Consider the following 20,351-nt stretch of genomic DNA (forward strand, 5'->3'; position numbering starts at 1 on the left):
TAGTGGCATAGATTCTGCTTCATACTCCTTCCGGGTTCCACCAAGCTGTTTGGGATCTCAACGCTATATTGCTCACTGATCAGTGATTGGATTTTAAGTTGAAGTCTTGAAGATAAAATGTGGCCCAAAATTGCTTGAAGACCAAGAAACCGACTATTTCAACCAAAAGAGAGAGAGAGAGAGAGAGAGAAGAGAGCTTTCTGTAAGTTAGTTATGATATAGGTTTCTAGTTATGGCATAGTCTGAAACTTATAGGACTAAAGAAAAGAGCGCGATTTTTTGACAGAAAGGTCACGACGTTGTTTTTGGAATTTAATCGACATTGTTTACATGCTGGCCTTTCAAAAATTTTTACTATTCTAAACTTATTTAATAATGATAAGCAGTTACACTGGCTCTTTGTTAGTACTTCCTAGCCCTGCACATATTTTTCGGGTTTTGTATTCTAATGTCCCTAATTTTTTCTTCGACAGATTAAATCTTAACAAGCATATATATACTCAAACCCCAAAATAGGTAATCAAACCTAAAGTTTCTTACTTCAATTGGAAAACCTGTTGTTAAAATTCGTTAGGGAGAAATGTGTAGTCGGTTAACCATTCGACCTACTTACAAGCTTTAGCTTCGATTAGTCCACAATGAGATAATAACTCCCTTAAATTTTTACCTTTTTTTTTCTTATTTATTGTAATTCCCTCTAATTTAAGAAACAATTTGCAGTAGGTTGAGAGTTTTAACTCAAGATTTATAAAATAATATAACATAAGATAATTACCATTCTACTTCTGAGTACCAGAGGGGTAAAAAGGAAAAGCGTAGCTATAATTTGAGAAAAATATATATATCTTTGGGTATTTATTTATCAGCTAACACATATCAAGAATTATATTGCCTTTTTACCCAAAAAAAAAAAAAGGAACAAAGAAAAAATAATTTGATTATATTGCCGGAGAGTCTTCTCCTTGAGTAACTGAGTTAGTGTTATATATATATCCCGATGACAAAACGATTTATTATTATATGATTATGAATGCGAAAATAGCATCAATTTACAAAAAAAATAAAAAGTATGAAAAAGTAACCACCATCTTAATTTAAAGCTTTATTTTTGCCAGTCCAAATTCCGCCCAATTACTAATAATAGAGGTGTTGCTAGACCAAATCTGGGCCAATCCTCCAAAGGCCCAATAGCTCTGAAAATTTTTTAAAGGGTTTTTTCCATAAATAACCACCTTACAACTCCATTTTAGAAAAATAGCAAAATTTTTTTTTTTTTTAAAAACTAGCCATCTTGGGACAAAAATACCCTTGATAAAATTGAAAATTACACAAAAGCTTTCCTTTCTTCTACACAGCCGTTCGTTCGTGGGGGTAGGGTTTATACAAAACTGTTCGTGGGGTTTCTCTAAACTCTTTGCATCTCATCGCCTCTCACTCTCAATTTTTTGTATTTTCTCAGATCTCAAACTAAAATCAGGTAAAAATTTTATCTTTTTTCTTATTAGATGAAAGTAAGGAAATATGTATTTTTTTTGTTTTTTCTCTTTCTATTTTTTCTTGTAAGTTTTATTAGTTTAGGGTTTTTTAAGCTTTTTATTTGATATGGGTATGCAAGAAATTGATTTATGAGATGTTCTATGTGATTTTAAAGATACTTTAGGTGGCATATGGTTTGAAAATGGGAGAAATTTTGTGTAAAACTGAAAAATCGCGAAAAACAGTAAAAACGGAGGAAATTTGGCGAAAAAGATGAATTTCCGCCAATTTCCTCCAGTTTGTCAGTTTTCGCAAATTTCCGCCAATTTTCCGCCAGTTTTCCGCCAGTTTTCCGCCATTTTTCCGCCAGTTTTCCGTCAGTTTTCCGCCAGTTTTCCGCCAATTTTCCGCCAATTTTCCGCCAGTTTTCCGCCAGTAGGAAAAAGCTATATTTGGCCCGAAAAAAAAAAACAGAATCAACTTTTTTAATACAGTTAATATGTTTGTTTAATATTATTCAAATTTTATATATTTATTGATTTAGTTTAACGTTATTCATTTAATTTTGTAGTCAAATGGAAGATGATGACATTGTAATTGCGGTTATATACAATGGAACATTGGTACAAAATGATAGTGGTGATTGGGAATATCGAAATGGTAAAAATGTAATGGTTTCCGTTGGCAAGAGATGTACAAAATCAGAGTTAGAGGATGAGATTTTCAATTCTATTGAGATAGATCGAAATGAATATTTGCTAAAGCTAAAATGGATATATGGACGATGTGCAAAAAAGTTGGATCCTACAGAAATACGATGTGATAGGGATGTGAAATGCTTTCTTCAAGAAGTGAGGAATGGAGGGATGACAATGATGCGGCCTCCATTGTATGTTGAGGTGATTTCAAAAGTTGAACATGTATGTAGAAATGTTCATCAAACAGCATTTGCTTCGGATAGTGGGAGTAATCTTCATTCTTTTTCTTGTCCTCCAATTGGCGGTCGTCTACCACAAGCTTCCGGTACTGAACCAATTCAGGCTACATCTCAGGAAATTATGGTTCAAGAAACTCAGTTTAGAGATCAAGTTGATGTTCGTGGGGGGGCCTGGACATCATTTAACATTCACGAAGGAGTTGATGTTGGAGGTGACTATGCTGAACGGTTTCCTAACGACGAGGAGTATGAGCAGTTGCATCATATTGATCATGATGAGAATTACAATGCAGCAGGGGATGATGTTGTTCATAATGATGTAGATTTTGATCATGAGTTGCTGGATAATGATAATGATATGCATCCTGAAATGAACAATGAAGGAGTTGATGATGTTAGGGTTCATCGTGCTACAAGTGACCACATATCATCGAGCAACAGAAGTGGTTCTATGGCCATATTTTCGTCAAAGTTCACTGGCTGTGAGAGCATAGTAGTTGGACAATTATTTCGCAACAAACGTGACCTACAGAATAAACTGAGTATCTATTGCATGCGAGAAAATAAGGAGTTCAAGGTGACACGATCAACTACACAACGGTATGAGGTTGTATGCTTGGAAAATACTTGTAAATGGCGACTACGTGCAACCACATTTAAAAATGGAGAAATATTTGTTGTGAGAATTTTTGATAATGTACACAGTTGCTCGTTAGATATCGTGCATCGAGAACACAAGCAAGCCAGTAGCCGGGTTATCGGGCAATGTATCAAATCTAAATATGAAGGTATTGCACGTGTTTACAAACCCAAAGAAATTCAACATGATTTTTTGCAGAAATATGGGGTGAATATAAGCTACAACAAAGCATGGAGAGGTAAAGAGTATGCGCTTAATAATGTTAGGGGATCTCCAGAGGAGAATTTTGCTAAGTTACCTGCCTACTGTTTTGAGTTAGTGTCGAAGAACCCTGGGACTGTTACACGTATCAAAACAGACGATAATAACAATTTTGTATATTTCTTTATGGCGATTGGAGCAAGCATTAGGGGATTTAAATCCCACATAAGATCCGTATTGGCTGTTGATGCAACTACATTAAAAGGGAAATACAAAGGGTACATGTATATTGCATCGGGCATGGATGGCAATAAGCAAATATATCCTTTGGCTTTCGGCATTGGAGAAGGAGAGAACGAGCAAGCATATACATGGTTTTTCCAAAACCTGAAGGATGCCATCGGAGATTTTCCAGATTTGGTGTTTGTGAGTGATAGACACCCCGCTATTGAAAGGGCATTACGCAAAGTTTTTCCCAATGCATACCATGCGTTGTGCACGTACCATATAAGCAGAAATATTAAAGCAAATGGACATGCGAAAGATGAATCAATAATACAATGTTTCATGCTCGCAGCTAGTGCATATTTGGTTGAAGATTTTGAGTTTTATATGGGGCAAATTGAGGCAAAAAACATTAGGGCTGCCCAGTACATTCGATCATGTGACCCTACAAGGTGGGCACGTTCTCTTTATCCATGTAGAAGGTACACTATCATGACCACCAATATTGCAGAAAGCTTGAATGGCATTCTGCTAGATGCTAGAGAGATGCCAATAGTAGCATTAATAGAGCACATACGGGATTTACTGCAAAGGTGGTTTTATGAGCGACGTACTGCAGGTGCAAAATTGACAAAGCCTGTGACTGACCATATGGAAGAGCAACTCAAACTACGAAATTTGGAGTCCATCGGACTACGTGTGAAAGCCATTAATATGCATGAATTTCTTGTGGAAGGTGGGAGTTTGAGGGGTACAGTTAATCTCCAATCAAAAACATGCTCATGCAAAGTCTTCGATCTTGATCAATATCCTTGTGATCATTGTATTGCCGCTTGCAGAGACCGAAAAATTGCTCCTTATGGCATGTGTTCTCATTACTACACCGCGGATGCATATCGTGCAGCTTATGCTGAGTCCATTTATCCTTTGTTAGATGAAAAACAGTGGCATGTCCCGGATGACGTGGCAAGTCGCATTGTTCTTCCACCAAGATGGACACGTAGGCGAGCCGGTAGACCAAGGATGCAACGCATACCATCCGAAGGTGAAGATGTTATTGGACGTAGATGTAGCCGATGCGGTGGTGTTGGACATTATAGGCAGAGATGTACGAATCCATTGTCTTATGCTTCGAATTAGAAAGTTTTAATTTAGTGTTATGGTTTAATATGTTTTGATAATTATTTCATATCTTTTTTTTTTTTGAATTTAATCCTAAATGAAAAGATGCTTTTTGGAATTGATTTTCAATCTTTAGTTTACATATCATTTTATGAAATGTCCAAATGATTTTGAAAATAAAAACAAACATATATCAATTTTATTTTTATTTAAAATGGTTATTGATTTTAAATGTCACTACATTTTTTGTTAATTCCATCTTCATCTTATATAATATTTGTCTCCACTCCCAATTTTTTTTATCCTACTATTAACTTATATAATCTATTAGAAATTGATTTTCTAAGTGGAGGAAATTAGTTTCTAATAGGAGTAAAAATTATTCAACAATTTCAGCTTGGAGGAAATGTTTTCCAACAGGAGGAAAACTATTTCCGCTTGGAGGAAAATTTTTCCACCTGGCGGAAATTTATCAAGAGGCTTCAATTTTTCTTCATATGGGATTTCCGACTGGAGGAACGTTTTTCCTCCATTTTTCCTCCAGTAGGAAAATTTTTCGGCTTATAGGAAATATTTCCGACAAGCGGAAAATTTTTTAAAATTTGCAATTGAGCTCTTAAGGCATTTGTGCATAACGGAATTCTAATAAATAAACATGGCACATTTCCTATAAGGTCAATTACTTATCATTACATCAATACCACATTGTTATCTTTGTTAAATGAACATTATAAGCCACCATTATATTTACAATTAAAAGTCAAATATAATAAATAATATGCATCTATAAACATGAAAAAAGGAAAGAAAAAAGCATCACCACGCAGCTCATATGCTAAGTTCTTTGTTGTAAACCTCATATGCATACTTCTTCCTAAAGAACTCCATGTTATCTTGTGTGAATGTCAATGGTAATCTAGCATGTAAGAATTTGATGGTCTTGAGTGTAAATATGCCACAGTCCTCTAACTCTGATTTTGTGCATCTCTTGCCGATGGAAACCATTACATTTTTACCATTTCGATATTCCCAATCACCACTATCATTTTGTACCAATGTTCCATTGTATAAAACCGCAATTACAATGTCATCATCTTCCATTTGACTACAAAATTAAATGAATAACGTTAAACTAAATCAATAAATATATAAAATTTTGAATAATATTAAACAAACATATTAACTGTATTAAAAAAGTTGATTATGTTTTTTTTTTTCAGGCCAAATATAGCTTTTTCCTACTGGCGGAAAACCGGCGGAAAATTGGCGGAAAACTGGCGGAAAACTGATGGAAAACTGGCGGAAAAATGGCGGAAAACTGGCGGAAAACTGGCAGAAAATTGGCGGAAAATTGGCGGAAATTTGCGAAAACTGACAAACTGGAGGAAATTGGCGGAAATTCATCTTTTTCGCCAAATTTCCTCCGTTTTTACTGTTTTTCGCGATTTTTCAGTTTTACACAAAATTTCTCCCATTTTCAAACCATATGCCACCTAAAGTATCTTTAAAATCACATAGAACATCTCATAAATCAATTTCTTGCATACCCATATCAAATAAAAAGCTTAAAAAATCATAAACTAATAAAACTTACAAGAAAAAATAGAAAGAGAAAAAACAAAAAAATACATATTTCCTTACTTTCATCTAATAAGAAAAAAGATAAAATTTTTACCTGATTTTAGTTTGAGATCTGAGAAAATACAAAAAAATGAGAGTGAGAGGCGATGAGATGCAAAGAGTTTAGAGAAACCCCACGAACAGTTTTGTATAAACCCCACCCCCACGAACGAACGGCTGTGTAGAAGAAAGGAAAGCTTTTGTAGATAAGGGTACTTTAGTCCAAACGGGTAAAATATTGGTTAGTTTTTAAAAAAATAAAAAAATTTGCTATTTTTCTAAAATGCAATTGTAAAGTGGCTAGTTATCGAAAAAAACCTTTTTTAAAATTCGAACTATCCAATCGGCCTTAGTTCGATGACCAACGGCATATTGCAAAATTTAAACCTTTTTAACTCTAATATAAATAGATCACTTGCTCTTCTCCAGATACATCTACTTTTTTTTTTTTTTTTCCCTTTCTTTTTCAATTTTGAAGGCGATCGTCCTCTCTTCTCCAAATGAGTTTTTCTTTTTTTGTCAGTTTTCTGAAGAGATCCAGTTTGTGTTTCAGCGATTCTTCTCTTGATTCTGTTTCATTTTTATTGCTTCTGCCGATTATCTTTTTCTGGAAGGAAGTGGAAGTAGAATATAATTCTTTTCTATCAAGCAGGTAAAGAACTTTTTCTTTTGAATCTGGTTTCTAGGAAAAATAGAATCTGAGTTTTAGTCCGTTTAATTTTCTTTTTACGTGGAAGAATGTATATAAATATAGATTAAAATAATTCGTTCTGTTGTGTTTTTGAAAATCTTTCTTCAAGGAAAGAAGATTGGACAGTTTTATTATGTGGAATAATTGTTTTCTAAATGGCTCAGTAAGTTTGAATTCATTGTTTGATCTGATTCTCCAATTTGTTTACTTTTTTTAGTTTGAAAATTGTAATATAATCTTTTTCCAAAAAAAGAAAAAAAAGTTATACAGATTATTTGTGCTTTTTTTTTTCTTTTAAAAAAAAAAAAAGGATGTAAAACAGATGTTTTATGACCATTTAAAATTCCATCCCAACGGCTAGTTTGATGCAACTAAAAAGAATTTATTAATTAAGTTAAATAACGGCTAGTTTGATTCGACTAAAAAGAATTTATTAAGTTAAATTCCAACCCAACGGCTAGTTTGATGCAACGGTTATATTTTCAAATAAGAATATCTACTTTTCCAATCATCTTCTCTCCTCTATCTCTGTGTTTTCTCTGTTTTTTGTTTTTTGCTTACACACAGAAACTGATTGGTTCCTTTCTGATATTATATACCCACTAAACAAGGTTTCTTATCTGTTGTATTGTTCAAGGAATTCGTCCACACCCAGATGACAAAAAGCAAAGGCTGAAGAAACTGGATCTCAATCCACAGCAGGTCTAAGTTCTGGTTCCAAATCTGATGAATCCAGATGAAGGTGCGTATGTTTAGCATTCCATTCCCCTATTGATCTTCCTTTTTCACTGTTTGATTGCAAGCCTGAAAAAATTGAGATCCCTAACTAATAAAATGTTAATCTAGAAAGAATCGCATTTACTTTATTTTTTTGCTCAAAACTGCTTATATCTTATTTAATTAATAGTCTCTGAATTATTTTTATATATAGTTGATTCTCAGGTGGCAATATGATGCATATATATAGCAGAAAACGAGACCTTGAAAAATGAGACGTACGGAATTTGTGGTCAATTTGTTGAATTAAATTAATATTTGTGGACTTGGCATAATCAATTACTTACTTACAGGACCTATTTATGTCATTAATGGGACTGACTTATTTTATTATTTTGTAGTAGGGTCCTTGGTCACACACTCTCTATAAGACTCCAGTTGGCCCATTGGACTGGAGGACCAACTCTCTTTATAAACCCAATGACTTATCCATATTTTTCCTAGTATAATTATCTTATCAAATTATTATTATTTTATGTGTGTCAAAATTAATGGATAAGTTTGACTTACAAAGACTATTTAAAGGTCTAGGGCAAGCAAACAAACATATGCCATACGGTATTTTGATATTTGGGTTTTCAGAGATCTGAGAGTGGTTGGAGAGTAGTGTGTCCATAGGCACTACTTTACATTGTTTTCTATTTTGCAGGATTAAAGATCTAATTTATCAATGGCTGCATTTGGAGGTTAGTAATTTATGATCTATGGAATTTATTATGCATATTTAGATCCATAAAATCTAACAATTGGTATCAGAGCACATGGTTAATATGCATAGTAAATTTCTTTGTAGTTTATTGCAGTTAGCATGTGAATATTGATCTGTGTTTTTGCCATTATTATCAGTGTTCTAGATATATATATATATATATATGTTGCTTTACATTAATTTTTCTTTTCTTTTCTTTTCTTGAATTGTGTACGTATGTAAATTATGAGATTCAAGATTATGTATTCTATTAAACATATTTACGTATATATATATATATACTCATGGTCGTTTTTGTTTGTTCTTAATAAAAAAAAAAAAAAAAACTGGGTTTTTCGGCCATGAATTTCACATGCTAATTTTCTGGGTTTTGGACCAAATTGATTTGAGGAACAGTTTCCCAAGAATACACGAAACAAACGGAACCAATTTTGCCTAAAAATTGCTGGAATTTCTTGTGTTTCTATGGCTGTTTTGTTTGTGTTTTGGCCGAATAAAACCTTGCTTGGATGTTTATTTTGAGTTGATTTTGAATCAAATTTGTTTGTGGGAAACGTTGTCCAAGGGAAGACGAAACTAACGGCACCGGTATCGTCGGAAACGGTGGCCGGAACGGTGAGATTTGGCCGGGTAAGAATAGCGGGTCGCGTGACCCGTTTGGACTGGAACCGGGTCACCCGTGACCCGGTTGGGTGAAGAAGATGAGAGAAACGACACGTCGTTTGCTGACATCAGCAGATGACGTCAGCAGGCCAAAAAAAAAAAAACTTATTTATTTTTATTGATTTATTTGTTGTTTATTTATTAATTAATTTAGTGATTCAATTGTTCAATTTATTTATTTATTGTTTGTTTATTTGTTTAATTATCACATTCCAATTTTATTAAATTAAATTAAATATTTATGATTGGAAAATTGGATTGTGTGAGCTTACCCAAAGAGGCTTTGTGCCTAGTTGGTATAGTAGTGTGGAATTTTAGGTACTCACCTGTCGTGAGACTTATTTTATCTGCATTATGTGTACCAATGTAATGTATATTGGCATAGTGGATGGGATGTTTTATATTTGCCTATTTCATGAAATTGCCAATATGTTATTTTTCTCCCATTTATTAACCAGGGTCTATGCGGGTAATTAAGCTACCCTGTCGGTAGTTTTAGTTGCTTTGTATGACGCCTGGAATGGCAGTGGAAGTTAATTAAATGCCATGTATTGTAGGTTCTGAGTTGCCCTGTCGGTGATTCAGTTTAATGCATTTGATTGTGGTTATTTGGTTGACTGTCCCTGGCCCGATTAAGGGTATCTTTAGTGCTACAAAGACCCTAAGCGATATTTATGTTTGTGTTTTTGTGTTGAGGGGTTGGAAGATAGTAATTGAATTGTCTTAAATTTTTTAAATGTCTTGTTGTTTACTATTTTTACAGCTAGTAGCATCCCAAATCTTATGCCTATGACTGCCATGATGAAATTGGATGGGACAAATTATCAGAAATGGAAGAAAACCTTAGTTATGAATTTGACCTTCATGAAATTGGATTTGGCTTTGGAGATAGATCCACCAGAGATTCCGACTGATGAGAGTACTGTAGCAGCTAAGAAACTTTATGAGGATTGGAAACACTCTAATAAATGCTGTATGATGATGATGGAGAATTACATGGATGAGGCCATATATGCTAGTATTCCTAAAGTGGATACTGCAAAGGGACTTCTTGAGGAGATAGGAAAGAAGTTTATCAAGTTTGATATGAATGAGAAGCATCATTATTTGGACCTATTGAACAATACCAAGTATGATGGTATTAAAGGAGTAAGGGACCATATTATGCTACTTTCTTCCTATTATAATAAGCTGAAGGATCTTAAGATGGACATTGGAGAGGAGTTCTTGACCTATTCTATAATGAGGAATCTTCCATCACAGTTTGATAATATAAGGTCGAGTTTGAATACTAAGAAAGAAGGTTGTAGTTTAGAGGAATTGACTACTATCCTTGTCAAGGAAGAGGATGATATTAAATTAAGTAAGTCTAGGTCTGTTGCTATGGTTTCACATCAGGTAGATAAGTCCAAGAAATTTTTCCAAAAGAAGGGACAAGGATTCAAGCCAGGACAAGGTTTCAAGCCTGGGCAGGGTTTTAACCCCAATAGGAAGAAGTTTTCTGGTATGAAGCCTAAAGGGTCGAGGGATGGTGGTTTTCAGATTAGAAAAAGGAAAGAGTACTTCAATGGAAGGTGTGGATACTGCAATAAAGTTGAGCACAAGAAGATAGACTGTTGGACCTTAAAGGGAAAGCAAGAGAAGAAAGGTAATATTTTAATGATTGAGACCAATATTATCGATGTGCCTATGAATTCTTGGTGGTTAGATACTGGAGCAACAATTCATGTTACTAATTCATTGCAGGGGATGATAAGCCGAAGGGGCCCAACCAATATTGAGCAGCATGTTTATATGGGAGATAGCTCAAGAGTGAAGGTGGACATTGTGGGAACAATCAAGTTGAAGCTTGCCACTGGATATGTTTTGGAGTTGCAAGAAGTTTCTTATGTACCTTCAATAAGAAGAAACTTGTTATCTATTTCTGTTTTGGATAGTCAAGGTTATAGTTTTTTGTTTGGAAATAACAAAGTTGAATTATTTAAGGATGGTAAAGTTGTTGGTTTTGGAACTTTATGTGGCAATTTATATAAGCTTGATTTATTTAATAATGGTCTCAATTTCTTTGTTAATTCTATTGTTGCTTCCAAACGTCCAAGAGTTAATGACAATTTCTCAATGTTATGGCATAAATGTTTGGGACATATTTCTAGGCACAGAATGGAAAGGTTAGTGAAGGATGGGATACTTCCTAATCTTGATTTCTCTGATCTGTTGACTTGTGTTGAATGTGTGAAATGGAAGTTAACTGCCAAGGTAAGAAAGGATAAGTTAGCTAGGTGTGAAGATGTTTTGGAATTAATCCACACTGATATATGTGGATCTTTTACACCAACTGCTTTGGGTGGTTATAGATATTTTATTACTTTCATTGACGATTACTCTCGTTATGGACATGTTGAGCTTATTCGTGAGAAGTCAGATTCTTTAGTTGCCTTTAAAGAGTTTAAGGTAAAGATGGAGCTTCAAAAGAATAAGAAAATAAAAGCTGTAAGGTCTGATAGAGGTGGTGAGTTTTATGGTAGGTATGATGAGACTGGAAGGAACCCAGGGCCTTTTGCTATTTATTTGCGTGAGTGTGGCATTTATGCGCAATATACGATGCCTAGTACACCTCAGCAAAATGGCATAGCTGAGAGAAGGAATAGAACTTTGTTGGATATGGTGCGGTCTATGTTGGCAAATTCTAGGTTGCCAGATTATTTGTGGGGAGAGGCTTTAAGGACGGCGGCTTATATTTTGAATCAAGTTCCAAGTAAGTCCGTTCCTAAGACACCTTTTGAGTTGTGGTCAGGAAGAAAACCTAATTTGCATCATTTTCGAATATGGGGTTGCAAAGCTGAAATAAGGATTTATAATCCCCAAATTAAGAAGTTGGAACCTAAAACCGTTAGTGGATATTTTGTTGGCTATTGTATAGGATCTAGGGGTTCAAGATTCTTTTGTCCTTCTCACACCACTAGGATCGTGGAATCAGACAGGGCCATTTATTTTGAAGATGATTTTGGGTGTGCTTGGTAGATTTATGAGCAATCCTGGTCCTATTCATTACCAAGCAGTTAAGAAGGTCTTCAGGTATCTTCAGGGTACTAAAGATCATATGTTGACATATCGTCGCACCAACTCTCTTGAAGTAGTGGGTTATAGTGATGCAGACTATAAAGGTTGTGTGGATGATAAGAAATCTACCCCTGGTTATATATTTATCATGGCAGGAGGTGCTGTGTCTTGGCGAAGTGCAAAGCAGTCAGTGACAGCATCCTCGACTATGGAGGCAGAGTATGTGGCGTGTTATGAGGCTACTCGTCATGCAGTTTGGCTACGGAATTTTATCCGTGATTTAGGAGTAATTGACTCCATTGAGAGGCCTATTATGATGTATTGTGATAATACCGCAGCGGTGTCTTTCTCCAATAATTTAAAAGGTACTCCTGGTGCGAAGTACATTGATGTGAAATATTTTGTGGTAAAGGAGAAAGTTGAAGAGGGCCTCATTACTGTTGTTCACACGTTGACTTATAGCATGGTGGCAGATCCACTGACCAAGGCTTTACCGGTAGGCATATTTGAGGAGCATGTGTCCCGTATGGGATTGTTAGGCAGTTGAGACTGCTGTGGGTCAGTGGGAGTTTGTTATGTTTTCTGTAGTAATATCCATGTTGAGAATTATTTATTTCTTTGAATATTTTAATACATTGATGTATGTGGATCATTATTTATTTATGAGATGATTTATTACACATATTATTGCTCCTTATATTTACAGGCCTGTTGAGACTATTAGTCTATGTATATGTGTATGTTGATCCACAGGTGCCATGGTGAATCCCTACTACCTAGTTTGGGTATATTGTTGTATCCTGTCGATACGCAATGTACTTGAATGAAATGGTTTTGTGTGTTGGGGGATTGCACATGGTTAGGTAAATCTCTACTACCTAGACTGAGTTTATGGCATGCAAAGTGCTCAGTTGAAATGGTAGCATGTTTTGGGAGATTTACTGAGAGAATCTCTACTGCCTAGTCTAGTATATTGTTGTGCCCTGTCGGTATACTATATATTTGGATGAAATGGCATTATGGTTCGGGAGATTCTATAGTAAGTGAGTTTGGATTATATGATGATGATTATGCAGTCCAAGTGGGAGAACGTTGAATTAAATTAATATTTGTGGACTTGGCATAATCAATTATTTACTTACAGGGCCTATTTATGCCATTAATGGGACCGGCTTATTTTATTATTTTGTAGTAGGGTCCTTGGTCACACACTCTCTATAAGACTCCAGTTGGCCCATTGGACTGGAGGACCAACTCTCTTTATAAACCCAATGACTTATCCATATTTTTCCTAGTATAATTATATTATCAAATTATTATTATTTTATGTGTGTCAAAATTAATGGATAAGTCTGACTTGCAGAGACTATTTAAAAGTCTAGGGCAAGCAAACAAATATATGCCATACGGTATTTTGATATTAGGGTTTTCAGAGATCTGAGAGTGGTTGGAGAGTAGTGTGTCCATAGGCACTACTTTACATTGTTTTCTATTTTGCAGGATTAAAGATCTAATTTATCAATGGCTGCGTTTGGAGGTTAGTAATTTATGATCTATGGAATTTATTATGCATATTTAGATCCATAAAATCTAACACAATTTTCTTTTTACATGGAAGATTGAATATAGATTTAAATTATTTGTTTCTTGTGTTTTTGACGATCTTTTCTCTAGGGAAAGAATAGTTTTATCCACAAGAATCTGAAAATAGTCTATGTTTTGTGGATGGAAGAGAAATACTTCTTTTTCGGCCAAGAAAATTAAAGTTTTTACTTTTTTACTTTTTTTTTTCTCCTTTGTTTTCTGGGAATAGAAATCCGTGGTTTTGGTCCATTTTCTTGTTTATAGATTCCGATAATTCATTTCTTCTGTTTTGAAAATCTTTCTAGAAGGAAATCTTTTGAAGAATCTGAAAATAGTCTATGAAGAGAAGTCAAGACGTCAATGCTGATTCTCCAATTGTTTCTGAGTTTGATTATGTGTCTGGATTGATGTGACATAATTGTTTTCTACCAAGGAGGTATATTGATCAAACGGTTCTTAGCAAATTTTGTTTGCCATTTTAAAATTATGATTCTGGTTTTTATTCAGCTTTTGAATATCACTTTGCACTTGCTCTTTCCTTTTTTTGCAGTGCCATCTGCTACAAAATGCAAATGGAGAATTGAAAAACTGCAGAGAGAGCCTTATAGAGTGTTAATTTGATTGCATTGTGTACAATTGTAGAATATTTTTTTTTGTTTTTTTGTTTTATTTTGGTAGAAACAATTGTAGAATAATTGTAAATATAAAGGATTATATAGATTTTGTGGGTTTGGGAGGAAGAAGACCGCTGGGATTACCAGGTCACTTCCTCTCTCTCTTCTGTGGGGGTGTGATGTGGTTTGTGTCCCCTCTCTTTCTCTCTTTCACTTCTCCAATCTTTCATTTCCTTCTGTCTTTGCTTTCTCTTTTTTTCTTTCTCTATCACCCGTCCTGACTTTTTATCTGTTTTCTCTCTGCCTTTTATTTCTCTGCTTTCTCTTTTATTCATCTCTTTTACTTTCTCTCTTCACTTTTTTTCCTCCTTTTCTCTGTCTGTTTATTTCTACTGGTCTTTGTTTTAGTTATCTTCTCTGATTTCTGTACTCTTTATCCTTTCACTTTTCTTCTTATTACAATTCTTTTCTATTTTCCCAAATTAATTTCTATTTGCATTTTCTTGTTGCAATTCTAAGTTGAGAACAAAAATCTAATTCAAGTAATTACATCATTTTATTTTGTGTTATTATTATAAAAGAAAAGTTTTAGTTTTACAAAATTTCTCGCATAGAATTTTTAGAAAACTTTTTGAGAATTTACAAAATATATATCTATATACGTATATATATCAAAATTTCAATTTTTTTTTTTAAACCTATATCAAAATTATAGTTTTACAAAGTTAGGATAGTTTTGGATATAAATTAAATGGATAAGCATTTAAACTTTTTTATAACTAAGGATAAGGACATAAATTGAAATTTTATAAAATTAGAGTTGATAATTTGTCGATCAAACTATTTTACCTTATGACAATAATGTCAATGGGAAGGCAATTAGAATTTTGTAACTAGGGATTAAAAAGAGAAATTTGTAAGAGAATGTAATAGAGAAAGTATAGAAAGAGAAGAGAGTATAAAGAAAGTGGAGGGAGAGAAGCTAAAGCTAAGAGAGTAGAGAAAGAAAACAGAGGAAAGTGAGAATGTAAGTTGAGGAGAGAAAGTAAAAAGTGAATGTAGAGAGATGGGGATAGGAAAGTAGAAGAAAATAGAAAGAGATAGGGAGGGAAGTTGAGGAAGTGAAGGGAGGATGTGGAGAGAGAATAGAATGTTGGAGAGGGGAAGTAGGCAAATAAGAGAGAAAAAGAAAAATGGGGGATAGAGAGATGGAGTATTCTAGGGTAGGGGGAATTTTTTTTTTTTTTTAATTTTTTCCAAGAGTATGGTTATCATGTAATCTTTTAATATAATTTTGACAATAAACTAGTTCTGTTTTCATTTTAATTCAGTTCAAATTTCATTTCATTTGATTCTCATTTCACTTCCAATAATAAACTCAAAACTGCTTAAACAATATATTCATAATTTTATCTATATTCATAATTTTATCTTGCAACCTTAATAAAATTTGGCCAAGCTGAATGGTCTAGTTGAGTGCCACAGCCTAAAAGTGATTTCTAATTTGCCATCCATTATCTAATTTCGTGTAAAAGATCTAATTTGAATTGAAAATCATATTTTTCAGATTATGTATTAATTTTATTTTTTTACTCTGTCTCAATTTGTATCATAAATCCTAGGTACTTAAAAGTTACAATCTTTCTCCGAACTAGTCTACAATTTATGGTCATACTTCCCCATACAAAAACAAAAAACAAAGATGAAAAAAGATGAAATGAAAAGTTAACAAAGACTAGCGGTTTATTACACATAAAGCATTAAAATTTTAGCGATTTATTACATATTGTACAAGAAATTACAACCTAGTTCTATACAACTAAGTTACAGAACAAACAAGTTTTTTATTTCCTTTTATTCTTATAAAGATTGATTTAACCAAAAATAAACTTTTGGAACTTATAGTAAACTTTAAAAAGATTCCCACCAGCTTGCAGACAATGTTACTTAGTTTGGAGTTTACATCAGCAGATAATTTACCCAACTAAATATGTTGTTGCTTGTTAAATATTTAATCGAGCTGCCGAAAAATCAATATCAAATATGTTGCTTTTACTTCGAAGGACTTGATAATCCAAGAATATGTTGTTTTAGTCAATGGAATTTTTTTATTCTTGATGGGTGATTAACCAAATAGAACAGAGAAAATAGAGGAAACAAATAGAATTCTTTGTTTATTTATTTAATTATTTATTTTTTTGTGGGTGGTTTAAAAATAGAATTATTGACAAGTAGTCCTAAACTAAATCAAACTTGGCTACTAGTCCTATCATTCTTGAGTGTTTAATTTAAAACTAAAGATATAAAGAAGTAGAATATGCAGCTTTGAACTAAACTGAAACTCATGATCCAATTAGACCTGAAACCCAAAGTAAAACTCGTCTATAAAAATGAACTCCCAAATACAGAAAACAAAATTTAAAAAAAAAAAAAAGGCAAAAAGAAAACAAAAACATTCAACAAAATATTGAATCAGCAAAAGCTAGTCGTTACAGTGTTTCTCCATTATAAGCTTCAAGAAGATATGTACTCAATTTGGAAAAGCTTGAAGAGATTCAAACGGATCAACCTGTAAACGACCCCATATCAAGCTTAATCTGCTAAGGTTTGAGAACTGAAATATTATCAGGGAGAAAGGGAAAAAGGCAATTGGCGAATTTGATAATTTTATAAATGAAAGAGGAAAACGAAACGACGCTGTTCATAGAGATTCAATGGGGTCGACGTCGTTTTGGAGTAGGATATCTCGAATGTCTACTCTAATTAATTACGTGCATTGTTTCCATAAGGATAAGCCATTTATGTAATACCGATATTATTATTATTATTATTATTATTATTATTATTATTGTTTTGTCCATAATACGGATATTATTGAGCACTGTGTTTGTTAGTGTTAGTTTCTCTTTGGTCCAATACTGGTTTTTTTTTTTTTTTTTTTTTTTTAAATTAATTTGGCATGACCAATTTCAAGGTCCTAATTAAGTCAACATGAAAAGCAATATTCCAAGAACTATAATAGAAATTCATCCAACCACACTTAAAAACGACATCGTAATAGGCTTCAAACCAGGTAATTCATTCAGTTTTATTAAGCAAAGAAAGCTCCACTTTATATTTACATAACATTTTGTGCTGCGAAAAAACAAAGAAACTACAACAAATCGAAAAAGACGAAGTAAAACAATAAAGCAAAGGATAAAACCCAAGGCTGAAACATTAATGCAATATGAACAAAATGTATCATGAAATGCTAACACTAGCTACTACCAAAAGGAGATTACAATTTCCATATGCCTTTGACGATCAAGAACAAGAATTACCAAAATCAAACCCATGTCTGATTCTGTATCAGCAATGATGTGACGCCCCATCGACCCTCTGGATGATTATGGACTCTCGCTGTATCAGTTCCACATAATACAGATCGTCCGTTCTCCTAAACAAGGCGTGGATTCCAACAAGCGCAGAACCAATCAAGATCGAAACCAAGACATTGAGCCAGAAACCGGTAGAGATCAGAGCAAAAAGTGTGAGGACCCAAAAAACAGCCAAGAACCCGCGGCAATCGACATTGCAGTTTATGAGCTCAATTGGATCGTCGTTACAGCAGTAACCGACCAACCAGCCAAAGAAGAAGATGGTGAAGACGACGATGGCGAGGGGGTTCCATAAGAGGCTGGTGAAGAGGATAAAGAGGATGACGATGGAGTAACTGAAGCGGAAGTAGTAAAGGTTGTGCTTCACACGCATTATGGCTTTGCCAAAGGTGCTGGGACAGTTGAAGAACTCCAGCAAATGCGCGTCTTGATCTTGCGCCAGAGACAACGCCATGGCATTCCAGCTGGTCGAAGCCATTTAGTTGATGATGAAATGTAACAAAAAACCTAGAGAGAGAGAGAGAGAGAGAGAGAGAGAGAGAGCTTTTTGTTTTTTATGTGTCAGTGCTGGCATATTCTGAAATTTATAGGACTATAGGAGGGAAGGAGAAAAGAAGTACGCGATTAAAAGAGGTCGATGATGCCGTTTTGTTTTTCAATAAATCTGAGGTCGTTTCAATGATGGCTTTTTCCCCAAACTTTTTCAGAGTATCTTTGACAGTGTGACAAACTTTTATTTTTATTTTTATTTTTTCAGTTATTTACTCTAAAGCTTTATAAATAATAACCCTTTAAACTGTAAAATTTTACATATTATTAGAGTGCATCAGAGAGCAAAGGATCCAGGTGAGCATTTTAGTTAAAACAAGTTGCATGTATCGTTTTGTTAATCAGTTGCTGAATGCTGATGCGTAAAATTAGTTACAGAAGTGTAAGTTTCTGTTAGGCTCCACTGAGCTGTGCACTTGTATAGGTAGATGAGTAGTTGTATAATCTTCGCAATTTGGACAAAGTATCATAATTATTTACCAAGGCAAATTTGTACTTAATTACAAAAAAGTAATTTGCAGAAATCCATAATAATTCAACAATATTTTAATTACTATATACTTGTAATAATATTCCTCTTCTTTCTTTTAATTTTACGAGGTACTAACATTATAAACTAACTTTTACGTATTTTAATCTTTAATTTTATAAATAATCCTTTAAATTGTTAAAAATTATATATGTGTATGTATATATATATATATGATAGAATAAAAATTAGATGGATTCGAAACTTCATGATTCTAGATACAAAAATATATCACATCAAATAGATTTCACTATAAACTCCATATTTTTTTATGTTTGGAGACCACATAATTTTGAGACCATCTGATTTTTTGCTTATATGATGAGATTGTATCAAATAGTTAAGCATCAACGTCGGCATCTTACTACAACAAGTTGTATATATGTTTGTTAATCAGTTGCTTATATGTACAGTTCGTTAGAGAAGATATAACTGTATTACTTATAGTGCTTGTGCTGTATAAGTAACTGCTCAGAGTATTTGGTAATCTTTACTTCTTTACATTTTGGACGAAATTTCAAATATCACCAAGAATTATTTACGAAGTCAAAACTGTCCTTAAAAATTGAGTGCATCTTTCACAAGCGGAACACCAGTCAATATCGATACCAAAGAATTGAGCCAGAGACCAATGACGACGCCGTTTATTGATTGATTCATTAATGTAGAGTCGACATCGTTCCAATATATATTCGAGCACTGTACGTGTTAAGAGTATTTTTGTCAGGACCCGTCCAGAATTCCTTCCCCGGAACCCTAGACAGCCCTGATCCCAGGGAAACCCTACCGGACCCTCCAAAGGAAAATCCGACAGTGCCTCCCCTAAGGGATTTACTCACCACAAATTACCTGCACTGAAAACACACTTCTAAAAACATCCCCTTATTCCTCCCACAAACTACAAACTGATTCCACAAATTCCAGCACTTCTCAAAGCAACAACAGTCCAGTGCATAAATAAAACAGAAGTATTCCAATAGTATACAGAGCTTTAAGAAGTGCTAAACAACAGAAATACAACAAGGCTGAAAAGAAATAATACACTGAAATGAAAGAGTACAAAGAAACTTCTCGAAACACAACAGCAGCGGAAAACTTGGCTCGCTCCGGAAGAACGTCTACCACCACTTGCACCTAAGGGAACGGAATTTAAGAGTGTGAGATGCTAATCATCTCCGTGAGTAACCCGAACTACTGAACACCTTTTGATAATAATAATAAAATAATAACAATTAAGGAGTGGAACAAATACCAACAATTAATAATAAATAATAATAACCTTTGGAAAATAATGATTTCCCTCAAAACTCTCACCAATCGCTCCGTTTGAAATGTTCCCTTTTTAAAACCTTTTCGCAAAACCCAATGTGCATACCTCCCAAAAACCAAGGGATTAAATAATTTAACAACAACAATTAAATAAATACATACCCCAAATATATAATAAAAATATAATAAATTATAATAAATAAATTTTGAACACCTTTGGGGTTTAAACCATTATTTGCAATTACACCGACAATTACACCTGACGCACCACACCATATACCGGTGATGCCCTCCGATACCCAGCG

At 33.9% G+C, this 20,351-nt stretch overlaps 2 protein-coding genes and 1 long non-coding RNA gene across 3 annotated transcripts; 1 reads left to right on the top strand and 2 right to left on the bottom strand.

Moving 5' to 3' along the window:
- Window positions 1–5,247: 5,247 nt before the first annotated feature.
- Window positions 5,248–6,538, bottom strand: LOC132799777 (uncharacterized). Its single transcript, XR_009634660.1, has 2 exons — window positions 6,277–6,538; window positions 5,248–5,706 (listed from the first exon to the last, which is right to left on the bottom strand). It is a non-coding gene; the product is annotated as an uncharacterized LOC132799777 (long non-coding RNA).
- A 3,302-nt stretch (window positions 6,539–9,840) lies between these two features.
- Window positions 9,841–11,138, top strand: LOC132799790 (uncharacterized). The gene is made up of 2 exons (XM_060812455.1): window positions 9,841–10,709; window positions 10,808–11,138. Exons 1-2 carry the CDS (start codon window positions 9,845–9,847, stop codon window positions 10,840–10,842), a joined length of 900 nt encoding a protein of 299 aa, XP_060668438.1. The 5' UTR covers window positions 9,841–9,844; the 3' UTR covers window positions 10,843–11,138.
- A 6,532-nt stretch (window positions 11,139–17,670) lies between these two features.
- On the bottom strand, window positions 17,671–18,177 carry LOC107410396 (PRA1 family protein F3). The gene has a single exon (XM_016017824.1). It carries the CDS (start codon window positions 18,175–18,177, stop codon window positions 17,671–17,673), a length of 507 nt encoding a protein of 168 aa, XP_015873310.1.
- Window positions 18,178–20,351: the final 2,174 nt, after the last annotated feature.

This window comes from Ziziphus jujuba, chromosome 10 (genome assembly GCF_031755915.1).
Source record: "Ziziphus jujuba cultivar Dongzao chromosome 10, ASM3175591v1".
Classification (NCBI taxonomy): domain Eukaryota; kingdom Viridiplantae; phylum Streptophyta; class Magnoliopsida; order Rosales; family Rhamnaceae; genus Ziziphus; species Ziziphus jujuba.